We start from the raw sequence: 27,262 nt of genomic DNA on the forward strand, positions 1-27,262 counted from the left end.
AGCGGCAGCCTGGCCTTCTCTGCAGTTTTGCTGGAGGCCCTGGTCGTGGTGATGCTCAGTGGCTGCCCGGGAGGCCTGGGCCAGTGGCCCCTGGAGCCTCCTGCGGGTACAGAGCAGTCCCCACCCTCCCAAGCCTGGAGGTCACGGCATGGGAGCAGAGTCTCTCTTGTTAGGAGTCCCATCCCAGCACGGCCCAGACATGGCATTCTTGTATGAGAAGTGAGACACACAGGGAGGAGAGGGACCTTTGAAACCCTGTTCTGGCTCCACCACCCACTCCCCATGCCCCCTCAGCGCCCTCATCTGTAAAGTGGGGCGTCCTGTGTCCAGCACAGCGCCTGCCTGGCGCACAGGGGCCCCAGGGAATTATCAGTTTGGTCTTTGCTCTCTGGTGTCCTGGAGGTGGCACCCGGTCCCCTGACACCCAGCGCTGACTCACAGACTCCGCGGGGAGGAGCCTGGCCCGAGGCTAAGATCGAGCAGCTGGGCCATGGCTCCTCCTCTCTTCTCACTTTCCCCGTGCTCCTCCCCTGCCTGGGAGGGCACAAAACACCGATTGCGAGCAAATTCCTGGCCTAGCACGGCCGGCCAGCCTGGGGCAGAAATGGCTGCCGGTGGCCGAGGTCTCAGCAGGGCCATGGGAGCCTCTCCCTGCCCTGCTTGGAGACAAGCTCGCTGGGAAGCCAGGGGCGACCTGAAGCCCGAGTATGACGCAGTGGTGATAGGAGCAGGTAAAGCGGGCTGAGCCAGGGCTGGGGGCGGGAAGGCAGCCCGACCAGAGCCGAGAGCAGGGGCTGTGAGGGGAAGCCCTCCATCTGGCAGGCAGGCAGGCGCCTGGCGTTCTGGGGCTGGCTCTGCTGCTGACTTGCTGTGTGGTCTCGGGCAAATGTTTGCCCTCTCTGGGCTTGGGTCTTCCCATCTAGAATGACAAACGAGCACCAGGTGACCTCAGGGAGTTCCCCTAATCTCCTGCAAAATTACCTAGTTTCCACCATGTTCTCTGAAAGCCTGTGGTGTGTAAGGGTGGAAAGAAAGAGCCAGGAGACAACCGACAGGAGAAATCCAGCCACCCCACCTGCCCTGAGTTCTGGTCAACACCCCTCGACACTGAGGTTACCCACCCCCAGAGGAAACCAGCGTCCTTTCATAAAGGGCAGGTAGGAAAAGATAGAACTGAGTCCCAGAGAGTCCCCACTGCCTGCCTGCAGAGGATGACAGCCCCCCACTACCTTGCACCCCTGGGACGCTTAGGGGGTCTGTGCAGTGATCCTGTGACACTTTGCTAACCCTCAGGCTCCGTGTGCCAAAGTCTACAGGGTGACTGACCCGGAGAGGCCGTGGGCCCAGGACCAGGTCGCTGCCCTCCCAGCTGTTGACTCACACGCACAAAGGGTCCCAGATGCATCATTGCAGGGGGGTGTATAGAGACAGTGACAGGCCTGACAGTGACAGGTGACACTCGTCATACAACTGCAAAGTTGCATCCCTGTTTTGGCATTTCTTCATTTTTGTATGTATTCAGGGCATTCTTGAACTGCTGGGTGTTCAACAGTCGCCTTCCCAGGGAAAAATGTGTGATATGTGTGCGTATACGTGTGTGCACACATACATTTATTATAAATACTGAAATAAAAGATGTATAGCACACAATTTTACAGATAAAACATACAGTACTCCTCATTTAAATTCTGTGCAGCCAAGTGGTTCTTAGCAAATGCTTTCTTTGATTTTTGCCAAACTCAGTAGCTAACCTGTGGTTGCAACTGACGAATGAGGGTAGTTCCGAAAGGAATGGTGTTCGATATTTTCATTTACTTTAAAGAGTAGAACTTAAGTAAAACAACGAAGATTTATGTTCCAACTTCACTCCTTTAATGACAGGAATGATTTTGCTCAATCAGATAATATTTTTCTAATACTAGAAGAATATTTCCTCCATTTTTTGTGCTATATATTCACAATGTAACAGCTAAAGACACAAGTTTAATCTGCATTAGTAGCATTTTCTATCACTTTCTTAGCCTAACAATCAACAAAACAATGAATTAAGCCCTGAGGTGTAACGTTTGCTTGCTGTGGTGTAAGTACTCCCACAATAGCCTTTCTTGTTACCAACATGACGTCACTGAGTGTGATCTGGGGGAGATACAGGGTAGCACATCATGGTGGGGCGTGTCCTTATCACATGGCGTGTCCTCATCACATGGTGTGTCCTCATCAAATGGCGTGTCCACCGTCCGGATATGCACATAGAGGCAAATGACCGCAAGAGCATAGGTCATAGTCAAATGTAGTAAAATAATTAGGAAGTGGTGAGTTTGGAGTATTTTTTACCCTTCTTTTTAATTAATTTATTCAATTATAAGTTCATATAATTTAATTTATAACAGTGGCTATTTGAGAACCAGCTCACAAATTTGCTGGGCTGGTAGGAACCTTCTCCAGCACCCCAGGACTGGGCTCAGGAAATGAAAGTGCCCCAGGCCTCTTAGCCTCAGAGAAGCCCCCCCCCACCTCTTCTGCCCTTGGTCCCAGCTCACCCCTGCTGTCTCCTCGTGGGGAAGGTTGACTCTAGGTCACCAGCTGCCTTGGTGACTTGCCCACAGGTGTGATTCTCAGTGTGTGAGCTTTTCCTTGACATGGTTTCTTTAATTGCTAAACATAACATAAAGCCTGGTTTAAAGGCATTTTGGGCCTGAGTGAGGAACAGAGTGGCACAGTCTGAGAGAAGGGTTATGTTTGAGTCCAGTACTGGCTGCCACCTCGAAGATGACTCTAGTCGTCTGACTAAATGTGCTTAAGAATGACAGAGGAGCTTGTTAGAATGCAGACTCCTGGCCCCATACCTGGTGGTTAGGATTCTGAGGGTGAGAAGTCCACACGGAGCCAACCAACACTGCGGGTGAATCCCATGTGTGCTCATGGCGGCTCCACGATAGCCCACGCCTGCTGCCAAGGACACTGGAGGCAGCCTGAGGGCTGGCTGAGCCTGCAGCTTCAGACCCCTTCAAGGGGTGCTGGGCCTCACCACAAGCCACAGGAGGGCTCAGCCAGGACTTGGGGTGGGGGTCCTGGGTTGTCGGATCCGCAGCCTTTGTCATTTGAGGTCTGCTTGTGCTTTCGTGGGCTTACATGCCATGATTAAACTGGACCCAGCTGCTTGGAAGACTAGTAGTTTACCAAGATTGGTGATTGGCACCAATTAAACGACAAATAGCAGCTGGGTGCGATGGCTCATGCCTGTAATCCTGGCACTCTGAGAGCCAAGGTGGGAGGATCACTTGAGCCCGGGAGTTTCAGGTTGCTGTGAGCTAGGCTGACGCCACAGCACTTTAACCCTGGAGACAGAGTGAGACTCTGTCTCAAAACAAACAAAAAAAAAAACACAAACAGCTGCCATTTGCTGCGGGTCTGCTGGGGGTCAGGTGCTTTACTAGTCCTGCCACACCCCGGGTCCCTGGCACCCCCTCTGTTTTACATATGAAGAAGGGAGAGGCCCATGGCAGCCGAACAACTCGAGGGCCGTGCCCTGGCGAGTGGCAGGAGCCGGGTTGAGCCCAGGACCGTGTGCCTTCCCTGTGTCGCATGTGTCTGGGGAAACAGCTATTCACACTGCAGGTTCCACCCACTCGGAGTCCCAGCCAGCACAGCGTTTAAACCTCTTACGAACATTTTCAAAAGTACGTAAAAATAGAGCGTATGTCAACCATGAATTAAGATGAAATACAACCAGACAGACTATCACATGCTTCTCACGTGGTAAGAGTTAACAGTATTCATGAAACTTTATATGTGCGTGAGTGCCAGGTCACAGTGTAAAACGCACTTCTTCCTGTGGATTGCGGTCAAAGAGGTTTGAAAAACTTGGTTTTAGAGATTCCTTTAATGGATGAGAAGTTGGCTTAGTGGCCTCTCAAGTCCTGGGAGTCTCCATGTGGGAAACTTAAACCAAAATCGACTCACCATGAAGAATCCATCATGTGGGCCGTGGCTGCTGCCCCGTTTGTGGGTATCTGTCAAGTTAACAGTGAGCATTTGGTCTGCGGCAACACTGGGTGCAGGTCAGTGCTCACCTCTGACCGTGTCGTCTGCTGACATCTTCAAAGACAGAGTGACCATCTGTCCCCAAGTAGAAAACCGGGCCAGGTGTTCCAGACCAGGCCTTACCCGCCCTCCTTGCTGAAACCACTGGGGCCTGATCCCTGCCTGCCGGTGATTGTCCCCAGCAGCTGGGAGGGGAAGGGTGGCCGCGGGCTCGGCCCAAGGGCCTGTGTGCTCCGCGTGTGGTTCTGAGGCCACCTGTACCAGTCTCCTGGGAGCTCGTGAGGAATCAGCCTCCAGCTCCCCCCCTCCCTGCCGAACAGACTCCCAGGGAGGGGTCTGGGGGTCGACATTACACGGCTTCCCAGGGGATTCTGAGCTTAGCAAGCTGGGGGAGCACCCGCCACCTGTGGGCTTGGTGTTGCACATGGGACCCCAAAGCCACGTTCAGGCTCCCGGCCCAGGGGCCCCCTTGAAGCACACCTAGTTACGCTAGCACCCACTGAGGCTGTACGTGTTTAGTTGCTTCATTTTAAACCGTTCATATTTTATATTTGGAACACGGGGGATTGACAACAACAAGGCCGCGTGAATAAAGCCTTCTTGGGCGCTGTCATGCCCACTGTGAACCACACTGGGGCAAAACAAGCCGCTCTTGGCAGCAGCTCCCTCCCCACGTGCCCGGCACTCCCTGGATGGCCATTTATTCCACGTGAGCTGGGACGTGTGGCACCAGCGTGCCAGACGCTGCCAAGTAAACTGCGACGCCCCCTCAGACATAGTGGCCTGCCCCTCCCCCGAGTGACGCTGTCATCCGGTGACCGTGGCTTTCTTCCTGCCCCTCACCCCAGCAGAGAGCCACTGACCAAGCCAGGGGACAGGACTCCTCCAGCAGGGCAAGAACAGGGTTTCTGACGCCTACAGCCCCGCTGTTTCGTGGGGTCGAGCTAGGTGCTGCTGTGACACTGAGTGCAGGGGGCAGGAGTGGGGAGGGAGGGTGGCCACACTGCCCCAGGACAGTGTCTGCCCACTGACCAGTGACACTGTCCTCCCCCCTCCCCAATCTCGTTGCAGGACACAACGGGCTGGTGGCTGTGAGTACCTCCCCTCCGTCGTCCCCTCTTCCTGGCCCCTGGGTGTGGCTCTTGGCAACCGCGGGAGGAGGCAGGTGGGATGAAGGCCACAGGGAGAAGGAGGTGCGGGCAGGCTGAGTGTGCGTCTGCAGTCAGCTGAGCAGGACATCGGGGGCTCCTTTTCTGTCCTGTCCTCAGCGTGGAAAGTGGTTCCCCACGGCCTGTGGGAGCGTCAGGAGTGGTGGAAAGGCCGGGGAGCATGTGACCAGCATAGCTGGCAGCAGGCGGGAGCCCAGGGAGTCACCTGACTGCGGGGCCTGGGCAGCCCTCGCGTGTAGAGCCCCGTCCAGGCCGCGTGCCCACCTGGAGCGCACAGCTGCTGTGTGTCCAAAGGGGGCCTGGGGACGGTGAGGAGCCCAGGCCGGCAGAGGGCCAGGGCCCGTCCCCAACGCAGCTGGCTTCCTGATCCCGAGCTGGGCCGGGCCAGAGTCACCCTCTGGCTGTGCTTCTGTGTCCCTGTCCCTCTGGGAGGTCACAGAGGGTTTCAAGGCACAAACACGGAGCATCTTCCTGAAGCAATGGCAGCTCTGGAATATTAATGTAGAGGGACTTACGTTAAACCCTAATACTGTACCTGACGTGTCAGTCTTACTTTGACACTTGACAGGGGACCTTTTGTACCTCCGCCGATCAGCAATTTTGAACATCGACTTTATATTTATGTAAACTCGGGTTCATCTCCCACTTCTGCCAGTTGCCACCTGCAGAGGCCACAGTGAGCCCCCAGCCCGCCCGAGCCACAGTCAATTGAGAGCGAGAGCCCCGCCCTCGCAGGGCTGCGGTGACGGTGAGGGACGATTTGCTGCGAGGATCTGGCACGTTCAGCCCTACACAAACGGTGGCTCTCACCAGCGCCAGTTCCCAGCTAGAGGAAGGCTAGGGTCGGTGCCCTTCAGCAACAAACGCCAGGAACACACCGTAGTTCACCAAGCTGGCTTCCCACCCATCGCAGGAGGGGGAGCCGGGCCTCCGTGGGAAGTGTTAGAGGGAGCCTGGCATGGGATTTGAGCTTTGTTTGGCAAAGTGAGGAAAGTTCTAGAAAATAGGGGCTTGCTGTGGAGTAAATGCTGTCAGGATGTGGGGACGGCCCTATAACTGGGCATCCCAATACATCTGAGCGTAGGGAGGGGAGAGGGGGACTGAAGGAGCAGCAGTCACTTGTGTCTGCCAAGAAGGGTGGCACAGGGGCCGTGCTTCTGTCTGTGCTCAGACAAAACTGAGCTGGCTCTGTCCCATTTTATCTCAGTCTCAGGGTAGCCTTCTTTGAGGTTACTGATCTGCGGAAGAGTTTATGTCTAATAGAATAACACAGCACCTCCGCGTGCCAGGCCAGCTGCTGGGTGCCGAGGGCTGCTCATTTTCCTTTCCCAGTGAGATATGTGAGGAGTGTAGATCCTGGGTCCAAACTCTCTGGTCCAGACACCTCCACTCATCACCTCTGTGAGCCTGAGGCTCGCTCCTAACCTCACCGAGCCTCGGTTTTCTCATCTGTGAAATGGAGAGAATCATGGTGCCCACCTCTAGGCTGTGGGGCAGATTCAATGAGGTGACGCACATCACATCACAGTTGCCAAGTGAACTTTTAAAAAGTTTGGCTTTTAAACTACACCCTCCCTGTTGTCACGTTGGTGCTAGTAGTGATGGAAAGACCAGTATTTTAGATCTGTAGGCTCATGCCCAGCTTGATTCTGAATATTTGTTGATTTTCCACTACATGGTAGAGAAGAATTAATAGGAACCTTGCATCATTTTTTCCCTAAAGTAAAGTTCTGCTATAGACGGCCTCATTTATTGAGCATGTCCTATGTGCCAGGGACCATTTTAAGTCCCATTTAGGGACCAGCTCCAATTAATCCTTGTAGCAGTCTTATAAATGCCAGGAGCATTTTCATCGGCCCCATTTTTGCACATGGGGAAACTGAGGCAGGTGGGTCAGGTGCTGAGGCCGCAGTGGAAGGAGAGAATGAGGGGCTGGCCCTGAGCAGTCTGGCTCAGCGTGCACAAGTCCAACCTCTCGGCGTGGCCTCCTGCCGTGCCTGCAGGAGAAACGAGGCTGGCTTTCTGCCTGCAGGAGAGGGACGTCCCGGGGCAGGGTGGCAGGGTGCAATGTGAGTTCCCAGAGGGGCCAGGCCTCCAAGGAGGGAAGGTCGCCTTCAGCTGGGAGATGGGGGGCAGCAGAAGGCATGTGGGACCTTAGAAGACAGCCGGAAAAGGCAGGAACAGGAGGAAACAAAGGGAACGGCATTCCCAGATGTGGGGACAGCATGAGCCGGGGTGGCACGCTGGCCTGCAGTGAGGACCCTTGGCCAGGGAGCCCGGACGTGCCTGAGGGACAAAGGGAGGGCCCTGTGTACCCCCCAGGCGGCGTACCTGCAGAGACTGGGGGTGAGCACGGCGGTCTTCGAGAGGCGCCATGTGATCGGGGGCGCAGCTGTCACCGAGGAGATAGTCCCAGGTGAGCCCCAACGTGGTGTGGGGGGCACAGGGGGGTGACCTCTGGTGATGGCCTTCGTCTGATTCGGTTTCAGGGTTTAAGTTCTCCCGAGCGTCCTACCTCCTCAGCCTGCTGAGGCCGCAGATCTACACCGACCTGGAGCTGAAGGTAGAGCCCCCGGGCCCCAGGGTGGGGGCGGCAGTTCTGTCTTCCCGCTGGGGCTGAGGCTCCTGTGTGTGCCCGAGGTGATTCCCGCACCCAGGTCTCTTCCATCCAAGGGTTTGTCTGTCCCCACATGGTCTCCCTGCTGCGGTCCCACAGATGGGTTTTGTTTAGTCCACCCAGTGTCTTAAAAATGGGGAAATTTCACACAAAAAATTATCCCTCTTTTGAAGGGTGAGCTTTGCCAGCCTCAGGCCCACGTGGGCCCGCGCTGCCTGCGTTTGTGCAGCTGCCCTGGGACGTGAGCGCCATTTCTGCCCTCGGGAACTTCCGAGCTTGCTTTCCTTTCCTAGTGGCTTGAGCAGGAAGCTCCCCCAGGGACTGTCACCTCTTCCGGCTCCTGGGCTGTGTGGTGGGATCCTGGGGACGCACATCCGGCCTTGTTCACCTCTCAGACCACCAACCTCTGCCCACAGGCCTGCCCCCCACCCCCTTCTGCTCCCTTCCCCCCTCATGCCTCTTTTGTTAATATAAACCCCATCACCACTTTCCTGAAGCTGACTTGGCTCCTGCCTGCGTGCTGCCTCTGCCACTGCCACTGAGGAACTGGCTCTCTGTGCCACCTGCATGAGCAGCTGCCGCACGATAGCACCAGCTCTGTTCTAAATTCAAAGTTTGATGTGAAGGAGATGTTCTGCCACTGTTCACAGCTCTTTGGCTGCTCTAACTGGCTCACGTAAAGGAGTTCTTTGCGCTCTTGAGAGAGAGGGAACACCCTGGTACCAGGTCTGGATGAAATCTAGCCAAGGCCTGGGAGTGGGTTGCTGGTCTTCGGTCTGAGCTAGGGAAACGGCAGGCCCTGCTAGTCGTAAGACCTGAACCAAGGTCTCTGAGAAAACAAGAGAAGGCAGAGAAACCGGCCAAAACCGGCTGGAACCCAGATGGCCACGAAAAGTGACCTCAGGTTACCTTCACTGCTCATGATGCTCCGCCTGTAATGTGTAGCTTGCGAAAAGAAACTCCCACCAGTGCGATGACAGTTTACAAACGCCATGGCATGTCATGGAAGTTACCCTATGTGGTTTAAAAGGGGGAGGGACCCTTGGTTCCTGGAACTCCCACCCCTTTCCCAGAAATCTTATGAATAATCCTTCCTCCGCTTAACATAAAATTAAATAGAATGTGTAAAATAAGACCCCAGAAACTCATGAGTGCTACTCTCTGTTGCTCTGAGAAATAGCCGCTGCCCTGTCTATGGGGTAGCCTCGTTTTTCTTTACTTAGTTAAGTAAATTTGCTTTTGCTTTACCGTGTCACCTCACTCTTGAATTCCTTCCTGTGTGAAGCCAAGAACCCAACTGGCCTTCCAACCAGACCCCAGTTTTGGGGTCCACTTTCCTGTATCCAGTCCATGCCAGACTACAGCAGAAGGCAGTCTGCAAACGCACCAGTTATTCAGATGTTGGGGAGTGAGGGTGGGGTTGACCCTTCTTTTCACAAAGCTAACTTAGGAAGACCAAGAATCACAGAATAGACTATCACTAGATAATTGTCTGTATTAAAAAGAAAAGTTACTCATCTGAAAATGATATTTGCCATAGTGTTCCTTTAACTGGAAGCTCCCAAGTGAACTGACTACATGATTCAACCTTTGACTTGGGCCACATTAATGGGAGCATGGTGCTCCAGTAAGGCAGAAGCAGTCCTGCCGCGTGAGACACAGGACCAACCCCCCTGGAGGATGGAGCACCTTGCTTTAATGCGACATTGACAACCTGGAGGGCAACTAAGCTCTTTCCAAGACTATTCTTTCCAAAACAATAAAGAAGAGCATTTATTTTGCCAGCGTCACATCTTGGGTGACAAGCTTCAGTCCTCTTATCTCGACTGAACCTCACCTGTGAGATGAGAATCCACTGTATGATCAGGGAACTGAGATTCGGGGCGTTAGGTTCATACGGCTAGAAAACGACTAAGAATTCGAGCCGAGGTCTGATGACTCCTTGCTCTCGAGCTTGATGCACTGCCTCGGGCCTCTTGGTAGTGACACTGCTCAGACTCCCACACCGCCAGCCCCGTGCAGTTTGCAGGGGACCTGGTGTCAGGCCTCTGGAACCCAGCCGGCTGGTTCTCAGTCCCTGCATCTCCCTCGTCTGTGAGATGGGGGTGGTGACGGCACCTGCCTCCTGAGGCTCCACCACGAAATTGACAGTCACCAGCACACAGCCTGGTGCACAGTAAGGGCTTGGTCAGCTATCATTCTTACTCCCACTTGGCTGTTGAGGAAAATGAAGGCTCCCAGCCCAAGCCCTTACCAGGGTGTGGAATCACTGCCAAAGGATGCTCCATGCCATGGCGAGCCTGCCCTTCCAGAATGTCTCTGGTTTGGGGCAACTCCAGCTATAATCGTTGGAAAAGCCTATTTTTTTGATTTCCTTGTGCTTTCCTAAAACTTCTACTCACAGATGTCATTTCTGTCCTCTGGGGCCATACCGTGTCTGCAACACAGCATTCATACATTGAGTCCACAGAATAACTTACTGCCTGCATTGCTGTGAGCACATGAACAATGCCCCGGACCTCAGAGAGCTTACATTCTACTTGGGCAAGACAAGCAAAAACTAAACATGCAATTAGCCGTGTGGTGACAAGTGCTTTGGAGAGAAATAATGCAGGGTGAGGGGGCAGGCAGTGCTGGGATGGTGAGGGGAGGCCTGGCTACTGGGGCAGCGTCTGAGCAGAGACCTCAGAGCCGTGAGGAGCGGGCTGTGGGTCTGGGAAAGAAGGCTCTAGACAGCGGGACAGTAGCGTATTTGTGGAGGCGGCACAGCCCCTTTCGTTTTATCTGTGCCTCCTTCGAAGGAGTAGACGTGCTCTTGGAATGTTCTATGCACTAACCAAATATTTGTAAATCAAGTCATAGTTTAAGTGCGTCAAGGGAACTTCCATTTAAAGTGACCCTGGGGTAAATGAGTCTGAAAAGTAAATAAAATTTTCTGATGTGAATAATTTATCTACTTTGTAAGTATGGATTTTCACATAACCATTGCTTTATTGTGTCTTTCTAAAGTTTAATTATTTATTTCTGAAATGGGGTAGTTGCAGACCAATGCTGAGAGCCAGGGCTTTGGGGTCACAGAGATGTGGTTTTGAAACCCAGAGTCACCTCCTAAAGCGAACCAGGGACAAGTTTCTAGCTCCTCTGAGCCTCTGTTGTTCCATTCGTACACTGAGGATAACAACACCATCGTGCACTGCGTGACGACATTTCGGTCAAGGACGGACTGCGTGTGTGACAGTGGCCCCATAAGATTACAGTGGGGCAGAAACATTCCTGTTACCTAGCCGTGTCGTAGCCACTGTAATGTCAGCGCAACACATACTCCTGTGTTTGTGGTGATGCTGGTGTAGACAGAACTACTGCACTGCCAGCCGTAGAAAAGCATAATGCATATAGTTACATACAGCGCTTAATACTTGATAGTGATAGTAAACAACTTGGCTATTTATGTATTTATTATACTATACTTTGTATTGTTATTTTAGTTAAAAAGTTTATTTTACTTATTTTTTAAAAAAAACTAACTATAGAGCAGCCTCAGGCAGGTCCTTCTGAGCTGTTCTGGAAGAAGGCATTGTCATAGGAGACGACAGCTCCACTGTGTCACCGCCCCTGAAGGGCTTCCAGTGGGCAAGATGAGGTGGAAGACAGTGACATTGGTGATCCTCACCCTGCAAAGGCCTAAGCTAATGTGTGTGTTTGTGTCTTAGTTTGTAACAACAAAGTTTAAAAAGTAAAAAATAAAAACTTTTGAAAATAGACGCTCACAGAATAAGGATATAAAGAAAAAATATTTTGATGCAGCTGAACAGTGTGTTTGTATTCTAAGCTAAATGGTAACTGTCTATAAAGTAAAAGAGTTACAATAAGCTAAGGTTAAATTATTATTGAAGAAAGAAAACAATTTTACAACTTAGTGTAGCCAAAGCATACAGTGTTTGCAAAGTCTAGAGTTGTAGACAGCAGTGACCTAGGACTTCACACTCACTCGCCGCTCCCCCACTGCCACCCAGAGCAACTTACACGTCCTGCAAGCTCCACGCATGGCCAGCGCCCTGTACTGGTGTGCAAACTATGTTTCACACCATGTTTTTATTGTGCCTTTTCTGTGTTTAGACATGTTTAGATACACAAATGCTTGCTGTCGTGTTACAGTTGCCTACAGTGTTCAGCACAGTCGCGTGCTGCACAGGTTTGTAGCCGGGGGAAACAGGCCACACCACGCAGCCTGGGTGTGCGGCAGGCCACGCCACCCAGGTTTGTGTATGTGCACTCCGTGGTGTTCACAGGATGGCATCACCTGATGACGCGTTTTTTCAGAACATATCTCTGTCATTAAGCAACACGTGACTGTACTCACAAAGTTGTGAAATAATCACTGTAAACCCTATTACAGTCCCCGGCACAGAGGAGCATGGCGTGGTGTGGTGTAGTGTGGTGTGGTGTGACGTGGCGTGGTGTGGTGTGACGTGGCATGGTGTGGCGTGACGTGGCGTGGTGTGGTGTGGCGTGGTGTGGTGTGGCGTGGTGTGGTGTGGCATGGTGTGGCAGAGTGTGATGTGGTGTGGAATGGTGTGGTGTGGTGTGGTGTGGTGTGGTGTGGCGTGGGGTGGTGTGGTGTGACGTGGTGTGTGATGTGATGTGGTATGGTGTGGTGTGACGTGGTGTGGTGTGGTGTGGCGTGGTGTGGCAGAGTGTGATGTGGTGTGGAATGGTGTGGTGTGGTGTGGCGTGGTGTGGTGTGGTGTGACGTGGTGTGGCAGAGTGTGATGTGGTGTGGAATGGTGTGGTGTGGAATGGTGTGGTGTGGCGTGGTGTGGTGTGGTGTGGTGTGACGTGGTGTGTGATGTGATGTGGTATGGTGTGGTGTGACGTGGTGTGGCGTGGCGTGGCGTGGCATGGTGTGGTGTGGCAGAGTGTGATGTGGTGTGGAATGGTGTTGTGTGGTGTACTATGGACCACCCTAGGGTACCTGGGCAAGAGGCTTTTCATAAACTTATATCTTAAGAAAACAGGAGGCAGGACCACACACCTTAGGAACCTGCAGGCAGGCACCTAAACGGTAACACACACACACAATCAGAGAAAGGTCGCGGGCAGAGGCCACAGATCCCTTAACGCGTTGCCTGCACTGTTGGTGTTCTGCAGAAGCACGGGCTGAGGCTTCACCTTCGGAACCCCCACTCCTTCAGCCCCATGCTGGAAGAGGGCACAGGAAGCAAGACACCCAGGTCCCTTCTGCTGGGCGCAGACATGGCGGAAAACCAGAAGCAGATCGCCCAGTTCTCGCAGAAGGATGCCCAGGTAGGTAGAGTGACCAGTGACTGAGCTCCTCCTCCCTCACAGCCTGGAGGTGGCTCTTCAAAAAAAGTGGGCCTGGTTGGATTATCTTAGAACACATTGTCCAAAGGCCACAGGGGCTTGGACGGGACACCCCCCCTCCCTAGAGGGCTCCAGTGTGCGCCTGATCTCTGGCCCTGAGAAGAGAAGGGGACGGAAGACGGTGATTAAGACTTGTGGACACAGGAGGCCCCCACACCGAGTGTGTTCAGATGGTCTCCGCATGGGGCAGATTTCAGAAGGGCACCCGCTGGTGTGTCCTTGTGCTGTGTGTGCTCATGTTCCTCCTGCTTTCAGGCAGAATTCCAAGTGTTTATCCACATGAAACCCAAAGAGCAAGGTGAGGGATGAGCAGAGGCAATTTAGGATGGAATGAACTGGACCAGGAACTTAGGACAAGAGACTGGCGGTAATGTTCACCCAGTTTGGCATCCCAAGGCACCATCCTGGCAGCTCAAGGCAAGAGAGCATCTGTGAGGGTGTGCAGGGCTGGCGAAAGGTGAGCACACATCGGGTGGAAAGGGTACGTTTTTTACTTGGATTGCATTCTAGGGATTCACTGGGTAGCTTTGTCTAGATGAGTCGCTGAATTATGGAATGGGCCTGGTGCAGCTGGTTCTGCAGATACAGAAAGACGCTTTGAGTGGCCATTTTTGTACCAAGCCTGGATACAAGCTAAAGGTGTAGTATTAAATTGTATCTTGGTGGAGACATTTTTTGTAAGAAGAACCTAGGTTAAGGCGGTCCGTGTACATTGCTTTTTGTCATGTCAGTCTAAAGTTGGCTGAAACTTAGCACAGACACTCCCAGTATCAAAATCACCTGGGGAACTTGGCTTTTTGGAAGTGCTTCTCCTGTGATTCTGTGGGGCAGCAGGCTGGGGACCACCGGCCCCCCAGAGCACCCCGGCCCACCGGCTCCATATCCTGCCTGTCTCAGAGGCACGGGAGCGGATCCAGCACGAGGCCGGGGCCCTGGGCCTGCGGGACTCTGGCCGTCGTCACCTGCCCACTAGTGACCACACAGGCAGCAGGCAAGGGCCCACCTCCCACGGTGGAAAGCGAGGAGTCTGGTTTCCGGTGGTGTCTTTGCGTGTTGTCGTATTAAAAGCCTGCTCTAGAGAAAGCTGTTTAGCCTCGTTTTTACCAAGACTTCTCAGATGTATTTCAGCACGGAACTTTTCGGTATGTAGCATGTGTTACAACGCCACGGATACGTCCACGGGTAGAGAGAGACCAGAGTTAAAAGTTCTGGGCTAAGAATCAAGGTGGGCACAGGCACCGTCCTTCTCCTGTGCCTGCCGGGGAAGAAGGGTGGGTGTGGAAACCAGGCTGAGAATGGACCCTGTGGTGGGAGCTTGAGGAGTGAGAGGAGGCGGGCTTCTGTCACTGCGTGTGTCGAGACAGCAGTGAGACGAGGGGACCGGAAGGGAGCAGTCGGCACGCAGGACGACAGGCAAAGAGGTCTGTTACCAGTAACACGTGCAGGTGTGGAAGGACAGAAAGAAGAAACTCCTAGGTGGTTTTATGGTGATCACAGAGGCCACGCCTTGGGATACCTGCTGGTTTTCTGTGGTTGGCAACATGTTGGCCGGCATTAGCCCCAGGTCCCTGTCGCCATCCCAAGTCTCTCCTGTTGCCCGGGATCTCTCTGGCCCCCCCGACACAGGCTCCCCGGTGTTGATGCTGACACCGAGACCTAGACCTGGGGGACCCAGCAGAGCCAAGCTGAGCCACGTGGGGCGAGGCCTGCAGAGCTGTCACGGCTCAGCCGTGGGGTGCAGCCGGCCATTTGGAGGGCCCAGTGTGGGGGCAATGTCCCTGTGGGGTTCCGGACAGTGGGCCTGACTTAGAGCCCTGTTCCAGGCCTTTCCCAGGTACGAGGAGTTCATGAATCGCTTGGCATTAGCCATTGACCCTCTGCTGGACGCAGCGCCTGTGGACCTGGCGGCCTTCCAGCGTGGCTCCCTGCGGCAGAGGGCCAGGGCGCTCTCCAGCCTCAAGCCCCTGCTGCAGGCAGGTAAGTGCAAAGTGCAGGCCTCGGGGCACGAGTGACCGTCAGGGAGGTGAGCCCATTATCTCTACGCCTGGACATGAGCCTGAACCTCCAGGGCAGCCTGCCAGCTGCGATCAGTTAATAGGCTGCGATCAATTAAGGGCGGTGCCCTAAAGACAGAGCCTGAGACAAAGGCTGATGTCCAAGTACTTTATTTTGAAGGGTGATCCCAAGGCCCAAAAACAGGGGAAAAGAGGGGCCGGACGCGGTGGCTCACGCCTGTAATCCTAGCACTCTGGGAGGCCGAGGCGGGTGGATCACTTGAGGTCAGGAGTTCGAGACCAACCTGAGCAAGAGCGAGACCCTATCTCTACTAAAAATAGCAAGAAAATTATATGGACAACTAAAAATATATACAGAAAAAATTAGCCAAGAGAATTTGAACAGCTGCCCCATAGGAGAAGGATGCTAATTTGGGCTCTGCAAGGGAAAGTTCTGTGATCAATTAGTAATGTCTGTCATGGGTATGAGAAGGGCAGGTTCACCACAGGTGCTATTATTTTCTACCACTCCTCTAGGGTAGACACACCAGTTTGGCTACTATTAATATATCCTAGAAAAATACCAAATTAGTTAACTATGGTTAAAAAAAAAAACCCACAAAACTCCAGTGGCATATAAACATTTATTTCCCATGTGTCTGTGTGGTAGCTGGCTCAGCTGACCTGGGCGGGGGCAGCTCTGCTCTGGGTACTCTCATCCTGCTCTCGGAAGCAGCTTGCTAGTCTGGGCGTGGACTTCTCACATCAATGGCAGAAGCCCAGAGGACAAGCCCTGATGTACAGGCCTGTTTCAAGCCCAGCTTGTGTCACATCTGCAAACAATCTGTTGGCCAAGCAAGTCCCACGGATGAGCCCGGAGTCAAGGAGCAGGCAGGCTGACCGAGCTATGGCGGGTGGGGGGCACTGCAGAGTTACATGGAAAGAGTATGGAGCCAGTGGAGTCTATCACAAACGCCAAAAGGAGACATTGCCTCTCAGGTAAGCAGTCCAAAGAGCTTGGTGCAAAACCCATGCAATAAACATTTACTAAGCAACTACTATGTGCCAGACACCAAGCTAGGCACACGGGCTTCAATGGCTAGAGACTGTGATCCCTGCCCTCAAGGCCTTAATGCCTAGTTACTCTCTGAAACTGTCTGAATCAGGGTCAGGGGAATGGAGTAGCCACGCCGGCTACCTCCCAGGGCATGGGCCACACAGAGCTCCGAGTGAAGGAATAAGTTACAAGTAAAAAATTTTCAAAAATGATGCCGGCAGCGAAAATGCATGAAGTGGCTATGTACTTGCAAATGTTTTACATATCTCACTGAATCCTCACAATAGTCCTTGGGGGTATAAAATATGACTCCCATTTTACAGATAAAGAAACAAGTTCAAAGATGTTAAAACTGTGCCCAAGGCCGTGCAGCAAGTGAGAGGCGTGGCCAGGACTCAAACCAGATGTGTCCCCTGCTACGCTGCCTGCCATCAGAAAGGCTCAGCCTCTTGCCATTCTTTTGTCCCCTGCGACCAGGTCAGAGTGTTTCCTTATTACTGTCTCGATTTACATTTGTGGATCTTCCCTTTTAGGCTGCATCCTGGGGGCCCAGCTCCCCCGGTATTACGAGGTCCTCACGGCTCCCATTGCCAAGGTGAGTGGCTCCCCCACCTTCCCCCGACCAGGCCCCCCTCCCATGGAGGCCCCTGAGCCCTTCTCCCTGCTGTTTTGCTGTCCAGGTGCTGGATCAGTGGTTTGAGTCAGAGCCTCTAAAAGCCACTCTAGCAACAGACGCCGTGATTGGAGCCATGGCAAGTCCCCGCTCTCAGGGGAGTGGGTGAGTGAGGGGTTCAGGGGGGCACAGGCCTGCACAGAAGCAGGGCACGATCCCCAACGGGGCAGAGAACACTGAGCTCACCCAGTGAGCCCAGTTCTAAGCCACATACTTCACACATGATTAATTTAACCCTCAAGCAACATCTGAGAACTGTGGTTCAGAGAGGGGAAGTGTCTTGCCCAAAGTCACACAGCTATTAAGTGGCAGAGCTAATTTACAGCCCCAGCTGTCAGACCCATCCCCCATTTCTTCCTTCTTGGCTACTGCTTTCCACTGCTTCACTAAGAAGAGCCTCTCCCCCATCTCCCGCTGTGATATCTCGACATTAATGTCTTCCTTCCTCCCTGTCTTCCCTCCCCCCAACCGCACCAACTCCCAAAAAGGCCCGCAGTACCTCCCCCCATGTTCCTTTCCCTGGGCCCCAGGACACACAGACACCCTTGTATGGACAGGGAGCCGCCGTTCTCTTTGCGGGTGGGGGTATGTGTTTACAGCCCGGTCCGAGAGGTGGCAGTCAGACACAGTGAAGTCTGCAGCTGCCGAATGACTTAATGAGCCCTGTGGAGCGGGCATGGCAGGGCGCGCGCGTGCGCGCGTGTGTGCGCGCGCGCGTGTGTGTGTGTGCGTGTGTGTGTGTGTGTGTGTGTGTGTGTGTGTGTGTGTGTGTGTGTTGGGATGGAGGACGCTGCCAAGTGTCGGGCCATTTCCAGTGCTCCAGAAGGTGCAGCTAGAAGCTGTCTACGTGGCTTTTCTCCCAAGGGATGAGAGCACCCTGGGAAGCGGTTTCCAACACGCATTAAGCCACCCCCTGGTTCCCCAGGGCCATGGAGAAGGGCGGTCGGCAGCAGTTGCTCCGCCTCGGCCAAGCCTGTGATCAGCTGGCAACGTGGACCTTCCAGCTGGGGCCTCCTGTTCTTCTGTCCTCGGGTCTCGGGGCGGCTTAGCAACTGCTCAGTTTGTGAAATGTGCCTTTAAGTCATTTGTTTCTTCATTAATTGTTTCAAGAATTATTTCTGGAGCACTGGCCTATGCTAGGTGCTGCGGACAACGTGCGAGGGGCTGGTAGTGAACGGAGCAGAAATCCTAACGGGGAGGACAGACACAGAGCGAGTGATGGCAGTGAAGTGGCTTGAGCATTGTGACAGGAGGCACAGCAGGGGGACAGCCTGGGCCAGGGTGCGAAAAGGCCTCCCTGAGGAAGAGACAGTTGGTCTAAAACCCGCAGGGCGAGGAGGAGTTAGATAAACAAAAGGCGAGGGAGGAAGGGAGAGGGAGGAAGGGAGAGAACGGCAGGTGCAAATGCTGGGGTTCAGAGAACGTGGGACCCATTTGAGGAAGCTCGAGGCCGGTTCGGGAGGGGGGTGGGGAGTGAGGCGTGACCAGGGCCAGGCTGGCCAGCAGGCAGGAGCCCTGGAGGCCAATTTAGGAAACAGGCATTCCCTGAGAGCCGCGCCCAGCTGGTGAGGCTTTGGAAGGCGATGAAGAAGCAGCTGGAGCAGGCTGGCTTTTGAGAGGAGGCCCCGGGCTCTGCAGGGGAACGATGTGGGAGGTGGTGGTCCGGTGGGGGCACCACGGCCGCGGTGCGAGGAAGGAGAGAGGCCGCGGGGCTCGGGCGTGTGCAGAGGGTCTGTGGAAGGCAGAGTGGGCGACGTTGTTGGGAGTAGGTGGGCAGGGACTGGTAGGGCTCAAGGCTGACACCTGGTTTCAGATGGAAACTCAGGGCGCCTTTCACTAGGATAGGGAGGACTGAAGGAGAGACAGGCTGGGGACTGGGGACAAGCTGAGGGCTTGATGATGCCTGCCAGAACAGCACGTGAGTGTGGGTAGCTGCACGTAGGGGCTGGGGCTCAGGAGAGCCCGGGAGCGGCGGGTTTGGGTGTCGCTGCCATGTTATCGGTGATGGAGCTGGGCACATAGACGTTTGCCTGGGCGAGGGTGCAGCGTGAGAAGGCAGAGGGCTCTTGCAAGAGCTCGGGCTCACTGAAGGCCAGTGGGAGAGGGACAGCTCAAGGTCAAGATGGAAAGGAATGTTTGCACCTGGAACTCCAGGGGATTAACTCCCACCTGCAGGCCCTGACTCGGATGGTCTGTCCTCAGGTATGTGCTGCTGCACCACGTGATGGGGAGCCTGGAAGGGATGCGGGGGGCCTGGGGCCTCGTCCAGGGAGGCATGGGTGCCCTCTCTGATGCCATCGCCAGCTCGGCCACCACGCACGGAGCAAGTATCTTCACTGAAAAGGTGAACGGCCTCCCCACCCCACCCCAGTGATTGGCAAGGGTCCCAGGATAGGACATCTGGGATTCAGAAGGTCCCCTGTGTTACTGGTGAACGACATGGGGCTCCAAACCCAGGGACTAAGGTTGCACGGCCTGTTAGTGGCTGAGCCATTGCCAGTGAGGTCACAGTTCTTCTGACCACCCCCTTCGAGTTCTCTGATCACTAAGCCACATTTGGGCTGAGCCTTCGTGTTGGACGGGGTGCGTTAGGGCTTCATGGAGAAGCTGCAGCGCCTGGTGGGGTGGATTTGGGACACGGAGGCTGCGAGTGCCTAGGAGCGGCACAGACAGTGGACGCCCCACAAGCTCCAACCTGGATTCCCCTTCCTGGGGGGTTCCTGGGGCCTCTTTCTGGTGGGCTCCAGGCAGTGGCTAAGGTGCAGGTGAGCAGCGAAGGCCGCGTGCGAGGAGTCGTGCTGCGAGACGGCACGGAGGTGAGGAGCAAAGTGGTGCTGTCCAACGCGTCGCCGCAGGTCACCTTCCTGAAGCTGGTGCCACAGGTGAGGCGGGCGTGTGCAGGTTAGATGTCGCCAAGACAGGGGTGGAAAACCGGTGCCTCAGGGTGCGAGATGCAGGTGCAAGTCCCTGTCCTTGGGCAGGTAACGGGCAGGTGGAAAACAGGGAAGAAGCCGCACAGGTGAGGAGAAAGGGCCCGAGAGGTGCGGTGGGCAGAGCCAGAGCTGGAACCCACAGCTGACTTTCCATCCAGAGTTATTTCCACAACTTCCCTACTGTCCTGATTGCTTCCCTCTGTCAATTATCTATTGTAATATTAATGATTATTAAATAATCAATTAATAAGCAAGCACAAAACTTGTGCACATGCAAGAAGTATTAGCGCCCAGATCTGGAGAATTCTGTTGACCTTGGTTGAATTCAGCTGCTGTGGGCTTGCTCGTGCCTGTGCGGTCAGCCGCGGGTCAGAGAGCCGGCTCTGCTGATCTTGGCGGGACTCGCTCTTCTGGCTGGCGGTGGCTGGTCCAGGATGGTTTCTGCTGGGACAACGGGGGTGACTGAGCTCCGCTGCATGAGTCGGTCATCTTCCAGCTCTGTAGTCCAGGCATGTTCTCAGGGTCTGGCAGAGGACCAAAGCAAGCCCAATCATGCAGGGGTCGTATTGTTTGCTCTCTTTGCATCGTATTTCCTGGCATTGGCCAAAGCCAGTGTCACAGCTGAGCCCACAGCCAGAGTGTTATGGCTCCACCAAGTTATGTGGAGGAGGGTGTGCACACAGGGAGGGCGAGCGTTTGGGGCATTTTTTTTGCAATTGACTCTACCTTTCCTGTCCCCAAAATGTACAATAATGTGTACAGGAGCATGGAGCTCCCAGCCATTCTTGGTGCTGTTCTTAGGAACAAGGCACCACTTTTTCTGAGTGATTCCACTAATAAAATTGAGCACACCTCAGTATGAAGCACCTTGTAAAGGCCAGTCTGAGATATTCGAGACTTCCGGGAGCAGAGAGACAAGAAGTGAAAGGATGCCTGCAAACCGTGGCCCTATCCCGGGCAGGAAGAGGTGTGAGCTATTCAGGCAGGACTGCTGGGGGCTGCAGGGGAAGAAGTGGTTGGCACTGAGCAGGAGGGGATCCAGGAAGGCTTCACAGAGGAGGTGGTTTCGTCTGAGCTCTGAAAGATGAAGAGCATTTCGGGGGGCAGAGGTTGAGGGACCTGCGGCAGCTTCCTTGGGGCCTTGGACATCTCAGGCCTTTCATGGAGATTTCTTCTTCCAGAAGTGGCTTCCAGAGGAGTTCGTGAAAAGAATCTCTCAGCTGGACACCCAGTCTCCTGTCACCAAGATCAATGGTAAGAGGCACACCAGATTGCAGGGCTGTGTCTTTCGACATATCTGAGTAAGGACTGTCCAGGTCTGGGAACAACCAGCCTCCACCCTCATCTCCATTCCCTGCCTCTACCTGCCCCCAGTTTGAAGGTGAAACACTGGTCACACTTTCCTGCTCCCGGTCCCCAGCTTGGGGGAGCAGGTACCAGCTGCAGAGGGAGGACCCTGGCGGCTGACACCTGACCCTCCCTTTGGGCCCCTCAGTGGCTGTAGACAGGTTGCCCAACTTCCTGGCAGCCCCCAATGCTCCCGGGGGCCAGCCGCTGCCACATCACCAGTGCTCCATCCACCTGAACTGCGAAGACACCCTCCTCCTCCAGCAGGCCTTCGAAGACGCCGTGGACGGCCTGCCTTCCCGCAGGTGGGGCCCGGGCTTTGCGCCCCTGATGTTCTTACGCATGGGCCTGGGGTGGCGGGTGGCTGTCAGGGAGCAGCCTCTTCCATCTGGTGTTAATCCTCACAGTGACTTAGGATCTGCCTGCATCTGTATTTCAGTCCTAAGGGCAGGAAGCAGGTCACAGCTCTGCTGGGTGCCAGGGCAGCCCCAGCGGCTGTTTCGTTCGGCCTGCTCTGGAAAGGGTAACCAGGCAGCTTAAGCTTGGTTGAAATCTGGCCACCCTAGTGCCTGCATCTTAGGCCTGGCCCCTTTACGCATGGCATTTGCATTGTCTATCCTGACCCTGGGGACATTTGCTCTGGGTGCCCTGGTTGGAGCACAGCTGTGGTGGAGGAAGGCCAGGACAGGCCATGCACACGGGGGCTGGGCATAGGTGGGCTTCTTAGGGTGGTCCGGACTCCCCAGCGGCCACTAAGCCCGTGCAGTGAACAACCACAGGGGCCGTGTGGCAGCAATCACGTGGTGTTGGTGTCCTCTCAGGGCCTTCACTGTGTCCCCAGCCATCGCAGGGGCCCTTCCTTGGGACCTGACCCCCTCTCCTCCCTGCTGGCCACAGGCCCATGATTGAGCTGAGCATCCCCTCCGCGCTGGACCCCACGCTGGCGCCCCCCGGCTGCCACGTCATCTCCCTCTTCACTCAGTACACGCCCTACACGCTGGCTGGGGGCAAGGTCTGGGACGAGCAGGAGAGAAACGCTTACGCAGACAAAGGTAAAGAGGGCCACACTGTTCTGTCCCCAGAGTGTCAGCGGGCCAGTGACCCGACCGGGTCTCTCCTCCTGACTGCCCCACTCAGGACGGACACCCGCAGGTGCTGTCCCAGAGGGAGAGGAGGACTCCAGGCAACCTCACGTCAGCACAGTGAATGTCTGCAGGGTCAGGAGCTGGGCCAAGGAAGCCCAAAAGACACAGTTCCTGCCCTCAAGTTGCTCACAGTCTAGTGGGGGAGACTAACTGAGAAAGGTTTTAAAGGCTGAATAGGAGTTGCCCAGACAGCAGAGGGCGTTCCAAGCAAAAGAAACAGCTTGAGAAAAGCTCCGAGGTGAAAAAAGCTTTGCATATTTAAGAGGAGACAGTAACGTTGTGTTTAGCGTTGGGGTGAGGAGGTAGGAAAGAGTGGGGGACTGGCCTGGCCCACCCATAGATTTGGGGGATGAATTATTTATTTGCCTATGGACCGAATTTATTGTTTTTCATTTATCGAGGTACAATTTGCATATGATAAAATAAACCCTTATAAGTATATAACTTAGTGCATGTTAGGAAATTCACCAAGTTGTACAACTATAACGCCTCTTCCTCTTCCTGATACCCCCTCATTTCTCTGCTGTGTGGCACCCAGTGTTCGACTGGATCGAGGCCTACGCCCCGGGCTTCAAGGCCTCTGTGGTGGGCAGAGACATCCTCACGCCGCCAGACTTGGAGAGAATCTTCGGGCTTCCCGGAGGGGTGAGTGTGAGCCTGGGGGTCTCCCCATGTTCTTCTCCCTGCACCCCCACCTCTTGACTGTGCCCTCTTGGCTTTATCTTGTCCCTCCAAAGCCGGCTTTCATCAGGATGGGAGGACAGTGGCAGAGACCATGGCTGCGAGGGGACAGGGAGGCGGTCGGATCTAGGGAAGGAGGAGGCGCAGGGACATGGAGGCCCAGCCGAGAAGGTCGCTGGGACTGTGGCTCTTCTGCCTCAGGGTCCACGTCTTCTCTCCCATCTGACTTTCTTCAGAGGGAGCCCTGTCCTTAAGGCAGCGTGTCCTCGGACTGCTCTCCAATTTATTAAAAACTAAAGATGGGAGGCAGGGAGGCCCGTGAGGAGGCTGTGCAGAATAGCTTCAGTGGCTACCGAGCGCGCAGGGGTCCTAGGCCGAAATGCGATGTGCTGTGAGTGTCGGGTGCACACAGCCTGCAAAGACGTAGTACGGAAAAACACGTAAGATGTCTCATTAGTAATTTTTATATTGATTGCATGTTGAAATGATAATATTTTGGATATATTTTGATATAAATAAGATATATTATTGACATTAATTTTACCAGCTGGGTTTCCCTTTTTAAATGTGGCTACTAGTTAATCTAAAGTCACATACATGGCGCCCATGATGTTTCCGTGGGCAGCACCGGTCCGGACGCAGAGTGGAGCAGGCCGGGCGGCGGGACGGAGGCGTGGGTGGTGTGGCGGGCGTGGGCAGGTGGCTTGAGCGGTCTGGAGGGGGCCGGCCGAGGCCAGGAGGAAGGGGGTGTCGGCCACTGAGGCAGGGAGATGGGGGAGGGGTGGACTTGAGGGCAGGCCAGGGGCACAGTTTGAGACAAGGTGAGGGGCAGGGAGGGGCACTCCCGGGGTGACGTCCTGTGGACATTGGTCTTGTCCAGACCTCCCCTCGGGTCTGACCCTCCCCTTGTCCCACACTGCCTCCCTTCTCGGCCTGGGGCTCGTGTCACCTGAGCCAGCAGAGCAGAACCGTGGCCCCTTTGCTGCCATTTACTGTGATTCTGCTGGAGCTTGGACACCAGGGTCCAGGCTCAGGTGGACGCCTTAGCAAAGAAACATATTTCAGCAGAAGCGTGTGCCAGCAGCCAAACCCTCCTATTTTTCACACAGAATGAGCGAGATTCATAGTCCACAGCAAAACCCTTGTAGTCGCCCCTTTTCTCTCCCATCCATCTTCCTCACACTCTGAAGATGCTGCCTACCCTTCATCCTTCCTGAAAACAGCTCTGGAAAACTGCCCCCCAGCCCCAGGGCATGTGCCTACTCTATCTCATCCCCTTTCCTGTCTGCATCTTAATAACCCGAGAAAACACCCTGGAAGGAAAAGAACCTTCCTTGGAGAACAGGGTGGGGGAGGAAAGGCAGCCAGGGCAGCCCAGACGCAGCACTCCTATGTCAATGACAACGGCCCTGCCTCCGCAGAACATCTTCCACGGTGCCATGTCCCTGGACCAGCTCTACTTCGCCCGGCCTGTGCCCCTGCACTCCGGCTACCGCTGCCCCCTGCCGGGCCTGTATCTCTGCGGCAGTGGGGCCCACCCTGGTGAGTGGCTCCGCCCCCCGCTGAGCTCACACCTGCCCCTCAGGGGGCTCGAGGGCGTGTCCCGGTGGGGGTATCTCTCCAGTTCCAACCCCTTCCAACTTTGGGCTGTGAGAAACCCGTGTCCCTAACCCTATCCATATTTTAGACCAGGAAGCATCTTTCTTGTGCCTACCGTTTATTTCATGTGGACACTTTCTCTGAGCCGGGTGGGCCCCAGCCTCCCAGAAAGCGTCTGTACTTTCCCCCTCCGGGCCTTATCCTCAAATTTTAATTCCATGTGCTAAGTGCCTGGCACGTAGACTCTCAGACTTCGAGACTGTGAACTGTGGACCTGGCCCCCCTGGGAGCAGGAAGCCCGGAGGGGGGCCCAGGATCGGCTATAGCAGTTGTCCCAGGCGATTCCACTGCCTGTGGCCCCAGCACCGCCCTCCACGCAGCCCCCTCTGCTGTCACCAGCTGTCTGTGAGCCCCTCTCCCTGGCTCCCTGGCTCGCTGGGGGTTAGGCAGAGCCTTGGTTCATGGGAGATTCCCTTCCCTTCCAGGAGGAGGCGTCATGGGAGCCGCTGGAAGAAATGCAGCCTCTGTGGTCTTTAGGGACCTCAAGAGCACGTCCCTGAATGAACTCTGACCCAGGAAGAGCTCACCCCTGAATTCTAAGTGCTCCACTGGGTCAGCTTCCCAGGAAGCTCAGCTCCAAAGGCTATTACTTGAGGCAGTCAAGTCCTCAAGGCTCAGGCCATTGTGATAGAAGAAACCTGAAGTTACACTTAAGGCAAATTAACCTTGCACCCCATGCCTCCATGAATGAACTAGTTTGTTTTATTAAAAACGATATTTCATACAGAGAGTTTGCTTGTATTATTTTCTGTGCATTAGTAGGACCGTGTAATAGTAGGTGAGACAGACGCATTTGGGACACTCAGCGTTCTCACCAGATCAGCTCAGAACTGTCCATTTGATGGTGGAAGAGTCTGACCCAAGCGTCCCCTTCCCCCTGGCTGGGCCCCCACTCCCAGCCATTGGGGGACTGCCCCGGTGAGGCCCAGTCACCTGCTGCCACGGGCCTGGCAAACGGGAAGAGTGGACCCATTCCCCAGTGACCCACCAGGTCACCCGCAGGGGCCATGGGCCTGAACAGTGCGTGGCGCCTCGGGCCGTCAAAGCCCCCAGTCAGGCAAACAGCCATCAAGTGACTGCAGAGTGGGTCCACTGAGCCCATCTGGGAGCCGATCGTTCCTGACTCCAGAACATTCAGCCTCTGACTTCCCACAAGCTAAGCCTGTTGCATCAATAAAACCTTTCAGTACAAACCTATGTAATTCTAAGGTGAGTTGGGTTGTCACTCTGGGTCAGAAAGATCCATGCAAATGTCCCCTGGTAATACAGCTCTCCCAGGCGGCTTCTCCAGCAGCCAAGGCCACAGCCCTGAGCAGCCCCTTGCAAATGAGGCCAAAGCTCCCCTGGGGAGGCTCCTTCCCTTCCCTGGGCAAATTTATACAGATTCGGGTATGTTCACCTCATTACTTACTGTTGATGAGCCCAAATTTCTCTTCTGTAAAAGAGCTGCTTTAAAGACCAACTGAGATAACAGATGATGTTTTAGTCCAGGATCTGGCACGTCACGAACATTCAGAACATGGAGGTGTCACTGCAAATGTCATTGAAGATGTTATTGTCACTTTCGTATGCTTCAGAAGGCAGTCTTTTCACTATTCCATACTTTAACCGGGTGCCCAGAACTGAAGCCAGCCCACTGGAGGTGCCGTGACTAGCACAGTGCACGATAGTGTTTGAGTCCATCGAGCTCTTTCCAAACTAGGGCCTCTCCTCAACTCAGCATTGGGACATCCAACCTTTTGAGCTTGTTGACAATTTGCTTTTGGTCAGGATTGCCAGTTTTCTGGAGGGAAGGAAGGAAGGGAGAGAAAGAAGGACGGAAGGCAGGAAAAAAAGAGAGAGAGAAAAAGAGAGGAAGGGAGGGAGGGAGGGAGGGGGCTGAGGTCCAGGCCGACCAGTATCTTTAGTAAGATGCGTCTTCATATTCTGTGACTGCAGCCGCCCTGTTCCCGTCATCCTTGGCCTCGGCAGCAGACCGTCCCTGACACCCCTAACACAGGACACAGCAGCACACACCAACAGGGACTTGGGACATCCCCAGGAGCCTGGAGCAGATCACAACAGACCTGGTCTTTAAAAATAATAATAATTATTTTTTTTTTTTGGTAAATAAAAGTCACAAATGCCTAATGTAGGAAATTTTAAAAACATAATCAGAAAGAAAAATAAAGCTCACCCATAATCTTTCTTGCAGGGGTAATCACAGTGACAGTTTTGTGACATTTTCAGCTAGTCTTTCGCATAATCCAGATCATATTCTACATTCTGTGTGTGGGCTCTACAGCTTTCTTTCATATTACTTCATGTCATAAGCATTTTTCAGTGTCATAAAAATTCTTTGAAAACATTATTTTTAATAGCTGCCTAATATTCTCTTGTAAGGATGGACCATAATTTATTATGGAACGTTGGGTTCAGCTTGGGCCTGATTGCTAATTAACACCAGACAAGGGCCCCGAAAGCTACTGTTTTATCATCTCTGCTCCTACTCTAATGACTCCTATCACATCTGGGATGACAAGGCACAGCTGCCGTCTAGGCAAACATTCCCTCTAAAGGAG

The 27,262-nt window shown here is 54.2% G+C and overlaps 1 protein-coding gene across 1 annotated transcript; it reads left to right on the forward strand.

Moving 5' to 3' along the window:
- The first annotated feature begins 402 nt into the window (after positions 1-402).
- PYROXD2 (pyridine nucleotide-disulphide oxidoreductase domain 2) lies at positions 403-25,429 on the forward strand. Its single transcript, XM_045568687.1, has 16 exons — positions 403-731; positions 5,116-5,135; positions 7,536-7,629; positions 7,703-7,776; positions 12,979-13,134; positions 15,036-15,189; positions 16,797-16,858; positions 16,944-17,041; positions 19,139-19,280; positions 19,684-19,818; positions 21,051-21,123; positions 21,365-21,521; positions 22,114-22,268; positions 22,900-23,006; positions 24,464-24,584; positions 25,127-25,429. Exons 1-16 carry the CDS (start codon positions 491-493, stop codon positions 25,210-25,212), a joined length of 1,875 nt encoding a protein of 624 aa, XP_045424643.1. The 5' UTR covers positions 403-490; the 3' UTR covers positions 25,213-25,429.
- The last annotated feature ends 1,833 nt before the right edge of the window (positions 25,430-27,262 follow it).

This window comes from Lemur catta, chromosome 14 (assembly GCF_020740605.2).
Source record: "Lemur catta isolate mLemCat1 chromosome 14, mLemCat1.pri, whole genome shotgun sequence".
NCBI lineage: Eukaryota > Metazoa > Chordata > Mammalia > Primates > Lemuridae > Lemur > Lemur catta.